General features: G+C 33.3%; 1 protein-coding gene across 1 annotated transcript; it reads right to left on the bottom strand.

Annotated features, from left to right (window-relative positions):
• Positions 1-368: 368 nt before the first annotated feature.
• LOC141721235 (myosin-2-like) lies at positions 369-14571 on the bottom strand. Its single transcript, XM_074524059.1, has 24 exons — positions 13626-14571; positions 13264-13365; positions 13026-13169; positions 12791-12941; positions 12665-12692; positions 12343-12511; positions 12174-12237; positions 12017-12030; positions 11839-11923; positions 10988-11091; positions 10721-10859; positions 10132-10250; positions 9792-9944; positions 9624-9713; positions 9213-9290; positions 8592-8750; positions 8271-8438; positions 7783-7988; positions 7576-7708; positions 4925-5054; positions 4515-4628; positions 4310-4428; positions 1437-1652; positions 369-1227 (listed from the first exon to the last, which is right to left on the bottom strand). The coding sequence occupies exons 1-24, from the start codon at positions 14019-14021 to the stop codon at positions 763-765; spliced, it is 3546 nt and encodes a 1181-aa protein (XP_074380160.1). The 5' UTR covers positions 14022-14571; the 3' UTR covers positions 369-762.
• Between the last annotated feature and the right edge of the window lie 7730 nt (positions 14572-22301).

The following is a 22301-nucleotide window of genomic DNA, read 5'->3' as shown; positions in this document are numbered from 1 at the left end:
ATGGAGATTAATAAATTGTGTAACTAGATTAATAAATTGTATAATTTAGTGGGAAAAAATAAGAATATATAGTGGAAGAAATGAGTGGACGTAAGTGGATGGTGAGTGGATGGGGTAAATTTTTATATTTTAAAACTTTACTATTTTGGATAAGATTTGAAATATATATAATTGAGTGGAACATCCAAAAAAAAGTGTTGGATGGGAGAGAGGAGTAGCAACTACTAATCGAAAATTCTTCATGAATTTCTGAAAGTAAAATGTATTCTGAAATTTATAAAATAAAGTAATTATTTCCTTTTCCATATCAATATATCTTTTTTGAACTTTTTTTCCATATTTATATTAGACTAGTATGAGCCAGTCGCTTTTAAAATAATGATAATACATTTCAAACTGAGATGATGCCAATTTGAAGTACACTGAAATGTTTTGGAGGGTCAGCCTGTTGTGCTAGAAATTAACACTGCAACTATAAAACACTGATAGTGCTCTGTATAATCCAATTATGTACTCCCAAAGTTTCATATTGGACAACTCTCCTGTATACCTCAGCACTATTTACTAATACATACAACAGCTTTGGCAGCATTACATTGATAAGAACCTAACTATTAACAAAAACACTTTGACTGGGACAACCGGGCAAAGCAAGAGGCTTTTTAAATCTAATCTTCATCCAAGTAGGAAAGAATCTACGTCATCGAGTAGGAAAAACTTGTAGATAAGAGAAGCTCCATCAGTCATCTCGCTAGAGCTGTGCTACCATTTACTTATCCCCCCACACCATAAGTTGCGACGACGCTTTTCAGCAGATGGCAGCTTCTGAAGCTTTGTCTTGGCCTCCCGTAACCGAGCCTTGTAGTCTTTCATCCAAGTTTCAAACTTGTTTTTCAGGCTTCGAAGTTCTTCATCAGGGTTTCCCGAAATTGAAAGCCCTGCTTTGACCTCGATAATGGCTTTGGCCTCATCATCAAAGGTCTGTTTTCGTTGCTCAAACTCCTTCATCAGGTGACTGACTGCATTCCTATTACCATTATACTGTCTTCCTGCTCCAAACTCCGAATTAGAGCTAGTTATTTTGATAGGAGTGTCATCAGGGGTTTGAGTTTGCATTGAATTATTATCATCTGAATCATAATAGTGAGGTGATGGCGAGCCCTCTTGCCTTCCAGACTGAATAGGGGTGCCATCAGCAAGACTTTTCTTAACTGCGGCGAGGCTCATCTGCATATGCCATATCACATCTCCCAGTCAAAAACCAACCAGTACCGTCTAAGCTGATAGTAAAGGAGTTAAAATATATTTATGAACAATCAAGTGCAAGTTTAATTACCCCACCCCACCCCACCCCACCCCACCCCCACCCTCTTAAAGTGCTTAAAATTTGCAACTGCTAACGTATAATAGATTCCAATTATAGTATCTGAACTCACTTGCAAAGAAGCTGTCTGCTTTTGCCACATATCCTCCATTAATTTCATTTTGCCTTCATATTCTGCCCACCTAGCCTCGTATTGCTGAACTTGATCCCGCAGTGCTGCATTTTCCAGTTCCTTTTTCTCAAGGGTTGTTTCGGCCATCAAAACCCGCCTTTGAAGCTCGTCCATGGCTGAAGGCAGAACCTGGTTGCTTTCTTGATGCATTTCCTGCTATTAAACGAAGACCAATGACTGTCTGGTCATCTTTAACAAGAAAATATTGACTTTCTTCACAATAGGTTCTAAAATATAGGAGGGCAAAAACGTTCTAATTAATTGTTGATAGAGTACAAGTCATTTAACCATGCAACTAAGTGAAACTCAACCATAAAAATTTTGTACAAGATAATGAAAATTTAGTATTTGGTTTAATTTCAATACACGAGAATACAATATTAAGAGATTATATCGTAGAATAAATATTGTGTTTGGGTTTTGTTTCCCGTACACAAAATACAGACAGTGTGCGTGTGTAATAATTATTATTTATATTTATGCAAAATAAAAATCTTATAATATTGCAGTAATGAAAATAAAATGTTAAAAGTAAAATCAGAATATTATTATGAGTAAAGTGCATTTCGTGTACTTGCACTATAGCTGTCAGACCGCTTGGGATATTGATATTCAAAAACTAGCACTTCTTATACCATGAATTCATATTTTTTACAGTTAGCATGTTTCCGTCAAATCCATCCAACTCTGTTACTCTTTGCGAGGGTATTCTTGGAAATTCCTTATCTCAACAGATTTATCATCAGCTGAGTATACACTACTATTTAACCTTCTTCCCCCTACTCATGGTCAATATATACACACACACACAAACATATGTATACATAACACTCAATCCACAATCCAAAATATCAACAACCTAATCAACCTAGAATCTTTATATCAATCTCGATATAACTCTTACTGAAATTCACACTATAACTCACAATCAACACTATAACTCACAATCAACACTATAACTCTTACGCTCCTGAATTTGCCTTGCAGAATCAACCAAATCTGAGTCCAATATCCTAATAGTTTCTTTCAACTCTCTAATCCCACTGCAACCTTCAACAATCCTCACATTCAACCCTTCCAACTGCTCTTGAGCTTCGAAAAATGAATTAGACCGTAACGAAATCTCCTTCACCAAATGCAACTCAAAAACATCTAAATACTGCGCCAATTTCTCCTACAACACCAAATTCTCATTAGCACTCGAAAATGGACAAGCAGCACGAAACATTCCCCCATCTTCCAACTCAAAAACTCCTTAAAATACAATGCAAGCACTTCTCGTAAACACACAACCAACGCCTCACCTTGACCACCACCTAATTATCAAATTCAACACTATTTTCCCTAATTCTATTTTATTGAATGGCATTAAACCGATTAAACTGCTCGAAAACCGACAACAAGTACGCCTCGAACTGCGATTTACTAATCTCCGGGCCAACTTTCGAAACATTAATCGATGCAAATTCGACAGATGAAGGAGACCACCAGCTTGTCCACGTGGCATCGGAGTTAGATTTAGAATTGATGAGGATCGTCGAGAGGCTTTGTGTATCGGAGAGCGTTTTCGATAGCGAGTTGGATGAACCGAGCTTTTGAGAGAAGGATGAGGATGAATTTCTTGGGGAGTTTTTGATTTGGTCGACTGAGAACCTTCCCTTCCCGGTGATTGGGAAGGTTGTGAATCCATCTCTCTCTATGAATCCATCTCTCTCTATGATCTGTGTATCATCAATATGTATGTGAAATGTATGAATATGAGAGAGACACAGAGAGAGAGAGGAGAGAGAAAGATGAGAGAGATTGAGAGAGAGAGATTGGGGGAGAGAGGAGAGGAGGGAGAGATGAATGTGTGTGTGAGTGTGAGGAATGTTGTTATGGTGTGTGATTTGGATCTGGGTATTGTCTTGGAAATATAAATATAGGTAGCCACCATATGTGTTTTTCTGCTACTACCCCTGACGTTGTCTCTCATTCATTTCATTGTGTGTTTAGAAAATATAAAGACTAATTTACCCTCACGAAAATAGACGGAGTTAAGAAGATTTGACGGAATCACGCATTATGTAAGTAAATAGTAAAATCAGTATAGCAAGTGCTATTTTTTGAATGTTAGTATCTCAAGTGGTCTGACAGCTATAATGCAAGTACACTAAGTGCATTTTATTCTATTATTATTATAAGTGATATTATTTATACAATTGTCATCTTTAAATTAATATATGCTTCCGACGTGGATATGGCATGAATTCATGTAGCGACATATTTGGGTTTGACATTTGCGACACAGAACGCTTACGGTCTACATGAAATACGTAAAAGGCAGGGCTATCAGTATTATCAAGCAGTCACGCTTGACGGGGAAAAGGCAGAAAAACTTTTGCTGGTGTACTAAAATTGACGGGGCATCCACAAACCTAACTTTCCTGGTGTGATAGTCAGGTGTCTACTTACTATCCGCTATGCCATTGGCTTGAACCTAGGAAGCAGGATTACTTAGATTACCCAACATATCCCCTTGTTGGAATCTTGGACCCGAGATTGCATACATCGGGACCCTACTAGACAAAGCTGATGGAGCCTTGTGCACCAGCTATCACTCTAGACAATCAAAGGTCATACCTTCCCGGTTTGCTTTTCTCTTTATTATGTCAAAAGGCAACTCCACTAGGTCGGTAGTGTGCCTATTAGCAGACCATTGTACAATTTCTAATTTAGACAACCTTGGTCGGGAATAAGTTCCTAGCCTTGTGGAGTTCTAGGCCAAAACCAAAAGATAAATTTGAAAATATGCTAGCATTTATAAAAATTACCTTTTTCATATCAGAAATCCTCCAGCTCAGACTGTGACTGGAATCTGTGTTTTCTTGACAGGAGTTTCTCACTTTTAGCAATTTTTTTGATTGTCTTCGAACCAGCCACCCACGTATTCCTGCAGTAAAGTCAGGTTTGGGCAATCTGGGTATCACTTTCAACAAAACTGCCACATACTTGTGATTGTAATTACAATCAACTTACCTGCTTGTAATTGTAAAACAGCCCTTTGTCGTTCGTCAAGTGTTTTCGGGACAGCCTGTTTCTTCAAATTGATGAGGTGATTGTACTTCTTTCGGGCATTCGTAGCACGGACAACTGCAGGATATTGTTATTTCATTAGAAACAACGCAAATGTTTTTGTGTTGTTTCATTGAATAGAAATGAGTTCTTCAAATGCAAAAGAAGCTATCACATAAACTTTTAAGATTTATTTTAGTTTCTTTCATATAAAATTTCTACGGAATCCAGAGTTTTGAAGACCATTTGCAGCAGGGACTTGCAGTCTACACTCTAGACATGTAAATTCCTTACGCAAACACCAAAAGTATCTACGTTCAGAAACCAGCTTAAACATAAACCGAAGAAGGCCAATGGAGTGGGTGTTATCTTACATGATTGCAGTGATATGACCCCACTCTTCAGCTCGTGGAAGTAGCGACGAGCCTGACGACAACGAAAGCATTTCTGCACCTCAAGTGTGCCTTGCAAAACTTGTTTTCTTGCTTCCTCTAATGCATCATTCTAATAGGTACCGAACATGTTAGAGAAACTAATAAACTTGGTAATTACATATAAACGCTGAGGACCCAAATGCAAGCAAATTTACATCAAACAAACATACATCTCACTGTTCCAACTTCCAACTCATAACATGATAATATCAGTTTGTAGAGGTAACATGGCTGGAAATATTTTAGCAGATATTTTAGTAAGGTTTTGATATCTGTTTCATATATGTAAGGTAGGCCTGATGATCTCTGTTCACTGAACAGTGTTGCCCTCGGGGCCAGCCCTGACACCAGGAGTGTAACCACTTGTAAAATTACAGTATAACCTAAGTAGCCAATTTACTGTTTATAAGATCAAACAATTCGCGATATCTATTCCGCTAACTAATTCACACAACAAAACACACTCATATATAATAAATAAAAACAGAAATGAGCACCACAATTCATTAATATGTTTTTGAATACAACTCAATACCTGCACGCAAACATATTATGCCTCCGTAAATACAACAAACATAAAATCATATAGCATGGATAAACCTCCATAGCAGGGATACACCTTTCTGGATAGCAGGGATCAACTTCATCGATGGTCGTGGTGTTGCTGGTGGCACAAGCACAAAAATGGGTGTTGCTGCAGGTGCTGGTGGTGGCTGTGTTGTTGCTGGTAGTGGTTGTGGTGCTGCTAGTGGCGGTGGTTCAATCGACTCATCCGAGTAGATAGTGAAGTTGGTTAAGTCATTATCATCCCCATACTATGGTGGGGTGGAGGAAGTGAAAATGGAGAGAGAGGGAGGAGGAAGTTGGAAAAAAACACTAAACTCCCCACTTTCACTTCCTCCATTTTCACTTCCTCCACCACACCACAGTATGGGGATAATAATGACTTGACCAACATTACTATATACTCAGATGACTCAATTGAACCACAGCCACTAGTCACTAGCCACCACGGCCTCCACCACCTGCAACACCCATTTTTGTGTGTGCCATCAGCAGCACCACGACCACCTATAAAGTTGATACATGCTATCCAGAAAGGGCATATCCCTGCTATATAGGTATATATAATTTTATATTTATTGTATTTATGGAGGCATCTTATGTTTGTGTACATGTATTGGGTTGTATTCAAAAACATATTAATGAATTCTGGTGCTCATTTCAATTTTGATTAATTATATATGTGTGTGTTTGTCATGTAAATGTGAATTAGTTAGCGGAATAGATAACATAAATTGTTTAATCTTATAAACCTTAAATTGGCTACTTAGGTTATATGGTTATATTACAAGTGGTCTGTCCCCGAGGAATTTACCTCGACTCGGCACTTATGGTCGTCGTACCCGTGTCGACCCGACCCGACACGGGACACAACATGGAATACGGGTCGGATTTGCCATGTGAAAAAACGACACTTCTTCTCCATCACCGGAGAAATTTCAAGGTCTCCGGAGAAATTTGGAGGTGCCGTTTCAGATGAATAAAAAAGGGAAGAACAAACACAGATTAAAAAGGATGAAGAAAGAGAGATGATGGAAGAAGACAATGAAAGATGCAGATCTAAAAGATTATATTGAAAAAGTAGAACGGCGCACAGACTGTGTATATAATTGCAATATTTAAAAATGTATCTGGACATTGCTTTGTAGAGGTTCATTTGTTAGGTATAAGTGGATCCATCTGTCCAATACACATATCATTTATAATCATTATTATAGCCCAGAGATGTTATTTATTTTATTTTATACTATTATATTTAAATACTTATGTTTGTGTAGTACATGCACATTACATTTTTTTATCTAAGAAGATCGATTGTTTCCTATATATTTTCTTAATAATAACTAAAAAATATAAGTGATGAAAAATTTAATTTACTTAGTTATATATAATAATAAAAAAATTATTTTAATTACCGTGTCCCCGTACCCGTGTCCAAAATTCGGACGGTGTCCCCGTACCCGTGTCCAAAATTCGGACGGTGTCCCCGTGTCCAAAATTTTCAAGATCACCGAGTCCGACACTCGGATATGTGTCGCACCCGACACTCCGTACCCGAGTCTGAGCAACTTAGCCCTGAGGGCAACATAAATAAAGATCATGAATGCCCCTAGATCATGGATGATGATCACTGAACAGTGTTCAAGGTCATCCTCCAAAAAAAACCAGATAGTAGAATCCGGCATGGAAAGGCCAACATGTGGTTCCGAATTAATAAATAATTTTCATCAACATATAAATACAGCAGAATACAATAATATGGTGGATCAGACATATGTTTCATAAGGACCATAAAATCTACTATCTTTTCCTTTCCTTATATTTTCTTTTATTCTCACATTGGTGAACAAGTAAAATATAGAAGTTTTGGCATATAATTTTTGGTTTAAAATAGTTATTGGATAGTTGCAGCACATGAATTGTTTAATAAGGTTCTTAGCTATACAATAAGCATACTAACAGACACAGCATCTCATGTAAGAAATATTTAATAGCATCTCAGTATCTCACTTATATACCGAACTCACCTGTCCTGCTCTGAAGTAAAGTCCTGTATAACCAACTTGATACATTTCGGGCTGAATACCAAACTGCTGCAGAACAGAGACTGATGCACTTAATGGATCCTGACTGATATCAAACTTCGAAAGGATGCCGTACCTATAATCAAGCAAATATCATTTATACAAATTCTCAGAAATATGTAGGGGTTAGATGGAGGAAGTATGCATCACCTTTCTGCAAATTCTTGATGGGTAATTCGAGTAGGATATCCAGATCTTGAAATTTTAACTACCTGCAGAATCTCACAGCATCGTAGTTGCTTCAGGACGAGTTCCTTTTCAAACATGGCAGGGATCTGTTTAGAGTTGGGTTTTATGCACAGAATAAAATGTGGTGTGGAGTTCTCCAATTGTTGCATTAAATTGAACAAATGAGCCTACAAATATGCAAAGATACAATAAGATCATTCGCACTATCCAATTTCTATAAAAGAAATTTAAACACAGACAATTAACTTTCTTCTAATCATCTTCTTATCAAACTACTTGTGGTTGGCTATAGTAGTTTTACCTTTTTAAGATCAGTTTCAAGGAATTATTAAGGACATTTGCATTGTAAAAAGTGATTGCAGATATAAAACATATAAACATTTACTGCAAGTTTAAACTACTTGGAAGATTATGGGTAACTTTCTTATAGTGATGCAAAGGGGTCTTACTTTCAACTTTGTGCCAACACTTTGTTGAGGAAATACAGATGTGCCTTTTACATGATTGGAGGCAAACAACCGAGGCAATTGACTGCTGCATGATAAGAGGAGTTCGGTAATATCCGAGTGCAAAGAATCTCTGTTCTTTTCCAAGAAACCGATGCTGTTATATTGAACCTACAAAAAAGCAAGCTAGTCAAAACATAAAATAAATAGAGTTAATTATCATACACTAGCATTACAAGATTAAGCGTAATGTTTATTTTATGTTTAGCAAACAAAATTTCTCAATGTAAGGGACTATGTGGAATACGAACAAAATCAACTTACTTCTCCAGCATAATGGCGAATATTGAATGCCCCGCCCTGTTCTTGATTAAAGCAAGGGTTAGTTTTACAATGCTGATTAAGCTTCTCGGCGAAGGTCAGATTACTTGTCTTGGAAAGTTGTGACTCCTCGTCCAATAAAGATAGTAACCCTGTCTGCCTCTGCAAATCAAACAGTTTACACATATTCCACAAAAATGATTAGTGAAGTATGACTGAATATGTTTATGCAGAGTTCCACACCACCTGTATTCATGCAAGCAATCTAAACAATATAGACAAAATGAGAATGCAGCTTAGTGTACTTATCAGGTGACCACAATTCATTCTATAGTTTATATGTCATAGTATAATTTTCGTTTTAAATCTCTTATTTACAATACGATAGCTGAATATATATATATACCAAAAAAAAAATAAACCCAATATCATTTAAGAATAATACATAGCCTACACTTGAGACCATTAAACAACAAATGGGGAGATTTAATCAAATTCTCAAGTATGAAAATATGTGAAAGAATGCTTTTCATCAGCTCTACTAAGTCATGGAGAGCTGAACTGCACTTGAATGTAGGATGGATGAGATTGAAAAAGCGGAATTGTAGTTTCAGAACTTGATACCTTCTCAAATAGATCTAAGCAATCCTTGTTGTCTCTATATTCAACATTTGTCCAGTCTATTCCATCTAAATCATACTCCTGTGGCAGACAAGGAAATTATGATGTAGACATTCTAGACACTGCAGTTGATCTTGACCTATTCACTATTTAAATTAAAAGATGCTATATGATAAGCTTTTTTAATATTAAATCCAATTGTGAGTTTGAAAAAGTCATTCCAGTGTTATCGGTAAAAAAATCATTTCTCAATTCTCAGACTGCATGCAGTTGGTTGATAATGAAAGGCCAGTTGTTCGTTTAATAATTTCCATTGTGGATGAATCAGAGTCTGTTCCTCCTTTTGATAATTAATAGGCTCCAAAGGAAAGATAATAAAATTGAAAAGATAAAAACAAGAAATTGGAAGCTCACCTCTTGTTGAAGTTTGAGAAGATGACGAATAAAATGCTGATGCAGTCTCTCACTCGCGTAGTTTATACACAACTGTTCAAGGCTATTCTTCTGAAATAAATACAGATGAGATCGTACATACAGAAAGAGTTGTTTTCAGCATAATATTACATATAGAGCATCATATACCTGAACTGACTCAAATCCATATATATCTAGAATGCTTATGGATCTCCCTTCTTGTCGTTCACCCTTCGCAATCGATCCATTGAGTTTGTCTACAAGCCAGTTAAATAGGCTTGCATACACAAATTTCGCCAATGCATCTCTCTTATCAATTGCCTAACAAAATGCACCCATGTGGCTATGTTATAAGACTGGACTAGGATTTTAAACATTCACCAGATGTAGGAATGATATGGTGGTACTTAGTACAGTACACTTTTGATTGCTAGCATAGAGTATGCACAAGCATCCCTCAAACATGTGTAATAATGAGACAGTTTATGGAAGGGATGTGTGGGTGTACCTGTTGCAATATCAATTTTTTAGCTACATTATCCTTTTCAGTCTGGATTTTACAGGTAGACAAAGCTAACATCAGCTCCTCACGATGACACCCAATTAATCTAGCAGCCATTGATAATGCTGCAAAACAAAAACGTAAAGGCCATAAGAAATCAGTAAAAGCAACAACATGATGCAAAGAACTCAACTGGAGATAAAGGTTAGAAGAGAGCTAATGTCCTTTCTATGTCATATTCAATACAAAGCTCAACAAGGGAACGATTCTATACACATAGTACACTAATGTTGTATGGGACCAAGCCGAAGTTGTACAAACATTACCTGCATAAAACTATACACCGACTCAACAATAAAACTATTCCATACATAAAACTATCAAAACATAATAGTACCAAACAACATGAAAAGCGCAAAGAAGTCAACTATGCCTTAAAGAATTTTAACTGCAGTCAGGAGCTCCAATTATATGCGTAGGCAGTTTAAATGACCAGTATGTTCTCAAAAGTGATTATAAGTTGGTATCACCAATTGATCCGAACACCCACTTAATGCTGTATGGAACCATGACTAAAATAAACAAAGAGATGCACCTTCATCAGCCACAACTTCCACCTGATTCTCATTGTCAATGACTTGAAATGATATGTTTCCTAGCCACAATACTGCAGCAACCACTTCAAAGACATGTTCTTGATCTTCTTTGGACATATTAAGCATACTTAGAGCTTTCTGGAAAATTCAATCATAGTAGATACAAATATACATAAATCTATGTATCCGCCACAAGATGAACAAGCTTAAAATTTCAAATTAAAGATAGATGAACTGCGGCAGATAACTCCATGTTACAGAATTACCAGTAGTATCGGAAACTTCTGAGCATCATCGACATTATTAACTCCTAAGCAACCGTTCTGATTGAGATATTTGTATTCACATGCTGCTTTTAAGTTCAGCTTCTCTGTTATGAACAATTACAATGTATGTGGAATATGTTGGTACTCATTTAACCATCAAACAAGAAAGAATTGGCTCTTGAATCAAACTTGATATTGTAAAAAGCAATTATCATAAGAAAAGCACAGCTATGTCCCTCTGTAGTTGCTAATGAACTCCTACAGTGAAACAGGCTCAAAGCAATGCACCAATTATATCAAACATGTAATAAGAATCATTTTTTTAAAAACCAATAAGAATGAAGTTTTAGAACTGAGCAATAGGGGAGAGCATGGGCCGGTTCGGCTCGGTTTTGGGCTAAAACCGGTACCGCAACCATATATATTCGGTTTCTAAAATCCAAAACCGCAACCGCCGGTTCGGCTCAGTTTTGGGCTAAAACCGAGACCGCAACCATATATATTCGGTTTCTAAAATCCAAAACCGCAACCGCCGGTTCGGATTCGGTTTCGGTTTCGGTTTAAAAAATATCGTGAAATGTCACGAATACACCAATAATATAAAAAGTTAAAAAAAATAGAAGGGTTTCCTTACTAAAGGAATTTTTAATCATCGAAGACTAACACAACCCAGGATATTATCTTTCACGCATGACATACAATACCATTATAACATAAATATTTGACTTGTGCCTACCTATATATTTCCTTGATGCTTTCTTTTTGTTGCAATATGGTAAGCTGGTGATAGGTTATTTACTTAATTTAAATGCAAAACTATCAATATGATGAAAGCGTAAATTTTGGGGAACCTTTGAGGGCAGATGGAGCTCCAGCACAAAGCTGGTAAAATATATGATACGACCTCTCTCCACTGGCCAGATGAACTACCCTTGACTGCAAAAGAAATAACTCAATTTATTTTTTCTAGGACTACATGCTTGATAATTCACAGACACCTTTATAAAAAAATGCAACAACAAGAATTACCTTTTCCAGAAGAACTATTCCAAATTAATGTAGCCATCATATATTTGACATGCATATATTACAATGTACCGGTTAGTCAAAGAATTATGAAATTGCCAAAACACTGATCGAATACTAATTATTTATTTGTTAAGGAATATTTGGAAGAAAAACTTACATATCTGAATTCTAGCACCACAAATGTTCCCGGCATCATTAAAATGAATTGCTATTGATTTTCCCTGCAGTTTATCAGCAAGACGAGTAAGTTATAGATTTTTGAACAATGACAGCTACAGAACTGTCTAATATGCAGCATTAAAAGAGGATGAATGGAATAGACTAACAAATCGACTGGAGTTATCATTCAGAGATGTTTTCGCGTTCCCAAATGCTTCAAGTACATGACATGTCTGCAACAACTGAACTTCTATTCCATCATTACCACCACCAAGAGCTCCCAAATATTGCAAAGCAATATTCGCTGTTTCAGTTTTCCCAGAACCACTTTCCCCACTATAAGACATAACAGATACCAGAATGAAACTGAGATAATTTTAAATATTTAAGAGATTCTCACAACATAGCCCATGATATCACCCATGGGATCGCAGGTAGGGCAACATCAAAGTTCAAAATTATGCATGCTGGAACAAATCTTTATCTAACCTTATTATTATAGCTTGATTTGTTCCATCTGCAAGACACACCGTAACAAAGATAAACACCACAGTTAAGCATATAACATTAACAAGAAACCCCTTATCCATGTCATCATAATTTATGTTGGCTCACCTCTCATCATCTCATTATAGGCAGTGTCAGCTACAGAGTACACATGAGGGCTGTCTAAAAGCTTTTGTCTGTAAGCCGTGACATAGTCATTTCCATAAAATTCAACCTTTTTGAATGGATTGGTTGCTATTAGAACAGGCCCAGACATGCTCTACAGGTTGACAAGAAAAAATTATGGGCCACAATTATAAATATAACTAGAAAGTTGGAAAGAACGAGATATAATCAGCCATACATAGATCAAATCGTGAGAATATCTGTACTGAAAGTTATGAAGTACTGATGGCTCATTTAGATAACTAAGCTCCATAAGATCATCAACCCCCTCAAGGACATCTGGATTCGCAGGTAACAAATCTTCCGCAGACACCCTCACCACCTGCAGTCGCATAAAAGTACAAGTACACATACATTTCACTAAACTGCTTCACATAAACTACAAAGCTCTAAGAATGTAGTTGACATGGACTCACGCTTCCATTTTTAAGTAAAACAGTAGCCGTCTCAGTTGATATAGATTGTATATGTCCAGACTCCCACTGTCCGTTTTGAAGCTGACACCAAACCCGAAGTTTCTGAAAAGATATACCATCAATCAACATAAGCACCAACACTAAAATCTATCAAGCAAAACCACTAATAACAACCCACTTCAATCTCCAGTAGACAGAATCACAACAATAATTGAGCTACAAAAGAACGACATTACATCCCCATATAAGATGCCTTAGCAGGCAAACTACCATTTGAAAACTTCATCACATGTAAATATAATCAAACCTCAGTTAGCCAGTTACATAAACACCCATATTAATGACCATTAAATTAGTTTTACCTTTTTAATGAAATAATCGAAATTATCATTCAAGTCGGAGTTCAAAAACCTCGGCAACGAACAAGAAAATGACACCGATTGCTTATCTTCCAATGCCGGAGAAACGACATAAGGTGACTCATCTAATCCTCCTTCCTTCAACTTTTTACCACCAAAACTACCACTTCTCGAATGTTTAACCTCGTATTTTTTACCGCAACTTAAATCCTCAGAATTGTTTTCAAATTTAGTCGGTAACGGTCGCTTAGCCGACGGCCGGCGAGCTTTAGAAGTTGGCCGTGAAGGTAACGCAGGCGGCAAGTCCTTTGGCTTCTCTTCCTCGTCTCTTCGCCGGAGCGAATCCAACATTTCTTCTAGAGAACTCCGGTATAACATTGACGGCGAAACAGACAACATCTCTCCTCTCTCTCTCCACTTTCTCTTCTCTCTCTCCTCTCTCTTCTCTTTCTCTCCACTCTCTCTCTCTCTATCCTCTCTATCTCTCTCTCTCTCTCTCTCTCTTATGAATACATATTAACCCTAGGAAGTGAAAACTGAGCTGGAAAACATGAGAAAGAAGGAGATATGATCCTGTGTTAAGTGAATTGGTGAATTAAAACCCTAATTCAAATGAAACAAAACCAAAATCAAATCTAAGAAAACTAAATAATTATATGTAATGAAGAGTTATGTAGTTGAGAGCTGTGTTGTGTTTGTGTCCTAAGATTTGGGGGAAAAGGGGGAGGCAAGTGGTTTATGCTAAATCAAGAGGATGTTCTAGGGAGATACGAGGATTAATAACATGTAAGAGAGGAGTATTTAATTGGAGTTATGTAAACTAAGCTGCCATAATTACACAACTAGTTTAGTTTAATCTAGATTTGTTGTTAGTTAGAATTTACAAAGGAAATTTGAATTTGGGGCAAATGGGAAGATGGTAACAGTTGTGTTCTGTTTGAGATCTGGTAACGGCTAAAATAAACATTTTACTCATGCTGTAAATTGTCTGTCTGTGTTTCTATTTTGTTTTTATTTATTCAAACTGGGGGATCACGAATGTCAATCTATACTAAGGGCAAAGTACTATGTGATAAATCTTGTTCAATATTATATTATAACATAAAAATTAAAATAATAATATTTTATATCTTGTTCTAAAATAACAAAATATTATCATTTATGTTAAATATACAATAAAAGATAGGTGTCGTTATAATTGACGACATCTTCTTAAAAAAATGTAAAAATTAAAATTTATCACTCTAATTATGTATGTATCTTGTTCTTCTTAAAAAAATGTGAAAATTAAAATTTATCACTCTAATTATGTTTGTATCTTGTTATATGCCTATACTATAGAGCAAAAACTAAAAATTATCATTCCAATATTATTCTATATCTTGTGCTAAAATAATAAAATCATTGTAATATAATTTTACACATCATTCCAACCTGATAAAAAGCAAAAAAATAGCTAGAAAAGTTAATCTTGTGTTCAAAAATAGTGGGGTACTTGGGGAGTCGATGCAATTTGGAATAAAATATAGAAACAACGAGTCATAATGTTATTTTAACTTCAAAAATTACTTTTTAGTGCAATACTTACATTTATTTTTACACCACTATTGAACATGTTCTAATTTGTGCCAAATATATAACAAAAGATAAGTGTATTATAAACCGATACATCATCTCACTTCATTAGAGAGTGAAAAAATTAGATAGAAAAAATTATTTTTAATCAAAATGATGGTATATATGGAGAGTTAGTGAAATTTAGAACAAGATACAGAATCAATCAGAGTTATTAAGTTATTTTAGCACAAAAATCTAATTTTTGGTACAAAATTATAGTAGTGGCTATAAATTTTTTTATTTAAATAACCCGCAATCGTTAGCCTTTACACCACTAATGAGAGAATCTCCGATAATAATAACTAAATGATTAGCTAAATTATTATTATCTAAAATTTTATTGAATGTGTAAACTCACTTTTTGTGATGTTACCAACTATAATGATTAGCTATATGTAAAAATATTATATTATATTATATTTGATATTAATAAAATACAAGTAAAAATAAAATATGTCTTATTTAAAAAATATTGAATATATAAATAAATAATTATAATAAGATACTAATATATGTTAAAATATATCTATACTTATATATATATATTGAATTATAAATTTATATAATATTCCATTATATTATATAAGGTTAGATTTATAAAGTTAAAAGATTAAATATAAAATAATAATTTAAACATACATGGGTTAAATCTAAATATAATATAAGTATATGTTTAACAACCCAACTAATTAAGATTTCTCAAGATAATACTTATTTAAATCCAAACTCCATTAAAATCCGATAAAACTTTACAACTTCTCAAAAATACAATAAACTTACAATTCTTGAATTAAAATACAACTAAATTACAACTATGCCAACAAACTCTCAGAGAAATCTAAGAAAGGCCAAATTACTCAAAGTTCCATAACTGGCACCTTTCCCATAATTAGCCCGCCTAAGTAAGAATACATGTCGGAAGAATACAAAGAGAACAAAGGACCGGCAGTGAGCGAAAAGCTCATATACGGATATAAAATAAAGCATAACTGAACAAATATTAAAAGATGACGAGGCTAAAAACACAACTGAATATCTGAATGAAGCACAATAATAAGAGTGAATGATACAATATAAAAAAATGAATAATCAACTCACAAAACAAAACTAAATGTTTATCATCCAAAACTTATCATACTCTTACACATATTCTTATCAATTTTACATAATATTCACAAATAATATAATCGAAAGAATAATGATAAAATAAAATCATACCCTTACACATATTCTCACACTTACAAAATAATACACAAAATAGCTTACATACGAACATGGGAGATAATATTACACTTACAGGATGTCCTACATTATCCACTCACGAGATTATATTACAATTTAAATACACCGCATAGGAGGTTCCAAACACGAGATTATCCACTCGCGACGGATGTCTTACAAACTCACAAGTCATACAAATAACATAAATAACTCGAAATAAATACTCAAAGATCACACACTCAAATATCTTACATCTCCGAAATCATATATAAATTTATCAAATAACCTCAAAACACTATAACCCAACATCACGAAACAAAATAACATAACAAACCATTAATTATTGATAAGCTCAAATCTGATCAATTTCAAAAAATATCAAATTACTGCATAAAGATGAAGTCAACTGAAAAAGTATGAACACGAAAGGCGTAGAAAATTCCGAGACCTTTCCAGAATGGTAAGGCTCGTCAAAAACGAACAAGTAACGAATTCATAAAACAAATAAATGCGGACTGCAGAACAGAATCAGTCCCTGATTACAATTGTATTTTGATGTTTAAGACATCAAAATCACAGAATTTAGCAGAAGAATGTAAACGCAAATTGTAGATATCGAAAAGAGCTTTCCAAAATGATATTGCTCATAATATTTGAACAAATATTCAATTTAATATGATTTTTCAAAGGTTGGATATTCAAATCCCGAAGTCAAACAGGCAGGTCATACAAATTGCAGAAAAACTCATATTTAGAAACCGAGTTTCACAAATGGAAAGAAACGAAAGTTGTAGATAATTAAAAGACCTTTCCGAAATGACCAAAATCAACAAATTCTAACAGATAACGAATCAGATATGAATTTAACAAGAAATCAGATCGTATACAATGAAAAATACGGAAACGAAAAACAAGAGAACAAAGAAGATATCCGTACAAACGAATTCGAATACGAAAATAAAGAATACAAGAAAGATATCCGTACACACGAATTTGAATTTGAAAAGAAAGAGTACAAAAAGATGTTCGTACCTCGAGATCTTAGTAACCGAGAATGCTAATAACGATTTCAGAACCACAAATCACAAGAACCCTAATTCCACAAACGCCAAATTCATAACCCTCCAAAAAGTTCTTGATATTCATCTCAATCTCCATCTATTTTCTCTTTCTCTCTCCCTCTCTCCTCTCTTATTTAATCAAAGTAACGCAAACCCTTTTTTTTAGCAAACCCTAACTCTTCTCTTCCTTCTCCCTTTTTTTATTAAAACCCTCACTCTTTTTTAATAAAGCCTTACTATTTTTTTTAAAACTAATACTCTTAAAACAATATTCTGATCATAAATATAAAAATAAACTTACACAAACTAATTTAATTACAACACACTGACATTAATAAATAATTAAATCAAATAATCCAACTAAAAATAATTATAAAATATCGGGATGTTACAATATGTATGCACTGATGTGAAATAAGGTACAGGACTCGAACAAAACTGACTTAAATATTTTAGTTAATTATTATATGATCAACAAATATAGGAAATTAGATGGAAAATATCTAAATTTTTTGCTAACACGTATCATGGTTGGAGGGTTATTTTTTTTGAGGTTTTTTGAAAAATAACCAAGTCTAAAAATATTTTGCAAAAATACTGTTATTTTTTAAAAAAAATTGCAAAAATACTATTTTTCAAAAAAAAATGCAAAAATACAGTTTTTTGGCAACCAGAATCCACTGCATTCAACTTTTGACGAGTTTCTGCAACTACATGCAACCTCAAATCAACTAAAAAAACTTTATTAAGCTAGTTGCATATCTGGTTGATTCCGTATATTTACAAAAAAATCAAAAGATAGTAAAATCGCAAAAAAAATAGAAAAATTAGTATTTTTGGTAAATTCTCTATTTTTTTAGCTTATATATATTCGGTGGTGATGGTTGAGATGTTGTAACCCGGGTAACATTAAAGAATCGGGTTAATCCGAGAAAAAATCATATTATTATATAAAATAATTTGTAGTCATTTAAATTTAACTAAAATGCTATATTATTTAATTACACAACAATTTACTTGCAATATAGTAATAAAGAAGAATAAGCGAAATTTAGTTCAATTTTAAAAATCGGATCGATTACATATCTTGGAGAGCATTAATCAATAAAATCATATATTTTTAAAATCTTATAAGCGATAATGATTGGAATGCATATTTTTCTGTTGACAAGTGTGAATTATCTTATGTGTCTATTTAACAAATTTGGGTAACAATATTGGGTTTAATTAGGGTTAAAAAATATTTGGGTTCAAGTTTTTCTACTATTTTAAGCCACGCTTGTGTTTGATTTTGAGCCTCACATTCTTAATTTGAAGTCGCACTCGACAGTCCCCACTGAATAGCGACGATTCAAATTTTTCGGCGATGGTTTCGAGTGGCGATGGCGGTTTCAAAAATTACAGATGAAGGAAAATCTCATGGTGGCATCTGCTTGTCCAAACGGTGGCGACCGAGCGTGTCAACTCAGCGGGTCAAATGAGTCATACTGAATTTTAAATTGGAATGATTGTTATTTCCGTTATGGGTAAGTCTAATATCAATAAAAACATGGAATCGGGTATTAGTTTTCATTATCGCACGGTATATATATATATATATATATATATATATATATATATATATATATATACAGGTCCAATCAGGAGCCAACGTGGGTTGGGAAGGAAGGTCAGCCAATCCACCGCAATGTTTCATTGCGGGAGGGTATAATATTTCAATGCGAGCCTTGACCTCCGCAATGATTCATTACGGCGGGTGGCCATGCACACCGCAATGTTCCATTGTTGGGCCGGCCCACAGTTTTTAATACCCCAACTGCCCCTCTCTTTAGTTTTTAATGCCCCAACTGCCCCTCTCTTTAGTTTTTAATGCCCCTTTAGCTTTAAATGTCACTTTTTTTATAATTAAATATAATTTCCTATTTATATAGCTAATATTAATATTCCACTTATTTATTAAAAATATAAAAATAATATTAATATTCAACAGTAATTAATTAAATATAAGTAAAAGTAATATTTTAAAATATTATCAATTTTAATAATAAAATTTAACAATTTTATTTTTTCTGTAATTTTTCTTTAAATTATCCTATGAGTTATTTTAGTTTAAAAAATAGTATTATTAATTTTATACTTTTTTGTGAATTCAAACTTATTTTTTGTGCAAAAGTTGAGAATTGACTGGTCTCTCCCTATTTATGTGCCAATATTAATAAGAATTGACTGGTCAAAAGTTGAGAAGGTTGACCGACCCACCGCATTGTTTCATTGCGGCAGTTGTTTATGCCGCAATGTTTCATTGCGACAATTTATTCAACAGTCCTACCCTCAGCTTCCGCAATATTTTAATCTGTGCCTAAATTTAATTTTTGGATTTTAAAATTCAGATTTTCAGCCTATAAATAGCTCTTGTAATCTCATTTCTTTTCAACATTCTCTTTTCTATTTTCATTCTACATTTTCCCTTCAACATTCTCTTTTCTATTTTCTGAAAAATGGTTTTCTACTATGATTTGGACAATAACAAGGTAATTATCGATGGTGTGGCTTACGACGGGCCCGAAGGAGAAGAAGACATGGCAATAGTTCTCCGCCGTATTCATATGGCGCTTGAGCGCAATAAAAAAAAGGAAAATGAGGCGAAAGCGAAAGCGGAAAAGTTGAAGAAAAAAAAAACGACGATAAGGGTGATAAAGACGGTTCTTCCAACACCGTTAAAACTTGATCATTCTCGTCGGAATAAAATATTTAAGTTATTATATATTTTGTTTAAAAAAATATTTGAATGTACTCCATTTATATTTGAATGAAATAAATTATTTAATGTTTTATTTTTCTTGTACTTGTCCAATTTATTTTATCAATTTTAAATTTTAATAAACAAATATAATGCTAAAATTTGAAAATGTGAAAAACTAAAAAAAAATGAAATTTTATCGAATTTTCGTTACCAATAAAAAAATAATTATATTTGAATGAAATAAATTATTTAATGTTTTATTTTCCTTGTACTTGTCCAATTTATTTTATCAATTTTAAATTTTAATAAACAAATAAAATGCTAAAATTTGAAAATGTGAAAAACTAAAAAAATAAAATTTTATCAAATTTTCATTACCTATAAAAAAATAAGTGTATACTTTTTAACTCTGTTATTATCGGAAACAAATTAATTCATTAAAATATGATTTTTTGTAATTTAAGAAATTAAATCACTGCTTCATTATTTCATTACGGAAGGTGCAATGAAACAATGCGGTAGGAAAAAAATGAAAAAATTATTTAAATTATTAAATAGTTATTAATATTAATAATTTAATACTAACATATATTAATAATATTTTAATATTATTTATATATTTTAAGAGCGGTGTTTTTAATATGTATTAATATCATAATTTTTTGATATGATTATAATCATTATATTTTAACATCCGTACAGTTGGATCATCAAAATTTGTATTTTATAACTTATATGTCAAGAAATATCATCTGACACAACTATTGTGTCAAATATTAACAAAACTATGTAAAATAGTTGCATATTATAATTAAGTTACTCTTATAAACATTTATATTTTGAAAATAAAATTTAACATATTAAATATATAATTATATTTTAACATCCGTATAATTGGATATTTGGAATTAATAATTTATAACTTATATGTAAAGAAATATCATCTCACACAACTATTGTGCCAAATATTAACAAAACTATGTAAAATAGTTGCATATTATATTTAAGTTACTCTTATAAACGTTTATATTTTAAAAATAAAATTTAACATATTAAATATATTATTATATTTTAACATACGTATAATTATATATTTGAAATTAATAATTTATAACCTATATGTCAAGAAATATCATCTGACACAACTATTGTGCCAAATATTCACAAAACTATGTAAAATAGTTGCATATTATAATTAAGTTACTCTTATAAACATTTATATTTTGAAATTGAAATTTAACATATTAAATTAAATATAATAAGTCTAGAAACTATTTTTTAATATTTTTTTTGATTAATTTTCTAATTTTAAAGAAAATAACAAAAATAAACAATCCAAACGCAATGATTCATTGCGGGTGGTGGTATCCACCGCAATGAAACATTGCGGGGGTGTGTTGTATAATTTTTAAAAAACTGTAAATACTTACAGTTGTTGGTTTGTGGGCGTTTACAGTGCCGCAATGAAACATTGTGGCTACCGCAATGAAACGTTGCGGTTGTGCATTAAATGCACACACCTACCTTAATTTGTATGTACCTTTGATCTTATACTGTTGTTTTTACTGCTGCTTAACATTCTGCTCAAATTTATTCTTCTGAAAATCAAGGTTAGTATTCAAAATTCATGGCTTCTTATTTATTTTATTATTCAAGTTCATCTAGTGATCATAACGATTTTAATTATGTAACCGCCCCCCACAAAAAAGAGGGTTTATCGTAAAATCTTTAATGATGATGAAGTAATAGATGTTGATAGTATTGAAGATAAACTTAATGATCCGGGGAAGGGAAAAACGCATAGTGATGATGATGTTGGTTTCGGTTGGAAGAATCACGATGTTCACGGTGATTCCGATGATAGTAATGATTCTTTTAATGGAGATGATGATGATAAAATTAATGATAAAAATTTTATTGGAAATATGAATGATGCAGTTCCTTGTGTTGGTATGATATTTGATTCGTTGGATGAAGCGTAAAGTTTTTATCGAGGTTATGGTCGAAGTATAGGGTTCGAGATAATTATTCGAAGTA

Source organism: Apium graveolens, chromosome 4 (genome assembly GCF_009905375.1).
Source record: "Apium graveolens cultivar Ventura chromosome 4, ASM990537v1, whole genome shotgun sequence".
NCBI classification, from domain to species: Eukaryota; Viridiplantae; Streptophyta; class Magnoliopsida; order Apiales; family Apiaceae; genus Apium; species Apium graveolens.
Note: the sequence above shows the minus strand (reverse complement) of the source record. Positions and strands in the feature narration are given on the sequence as shown.

Excerpts from the sequence above, each read along its gene's own strand:
- LOC141721235 (XM_074524059.1), bottom strand. The coding sequence starts at position 14,021 with ATGTTGTCTGTTTCGCCGTCAATGTTATACCGGAGTTCTCTAGAAGAA. Across the intron at positions 10,860-10,987 it reads AGAAGTTTCCGATACTACTG|AAAGCTCTAAGTATGCTTAA; the intron begins GTAATTCTGTAA and ends TGAATTTTCCAG. Across the intron at positions 8,751-9,212 it reads GCTTAGATCTATTTGAGAAG|AGGCAGACAGGGTTACTATC; the intron begins GTATCAAGTTCT and ends TTTGATTTGCAG.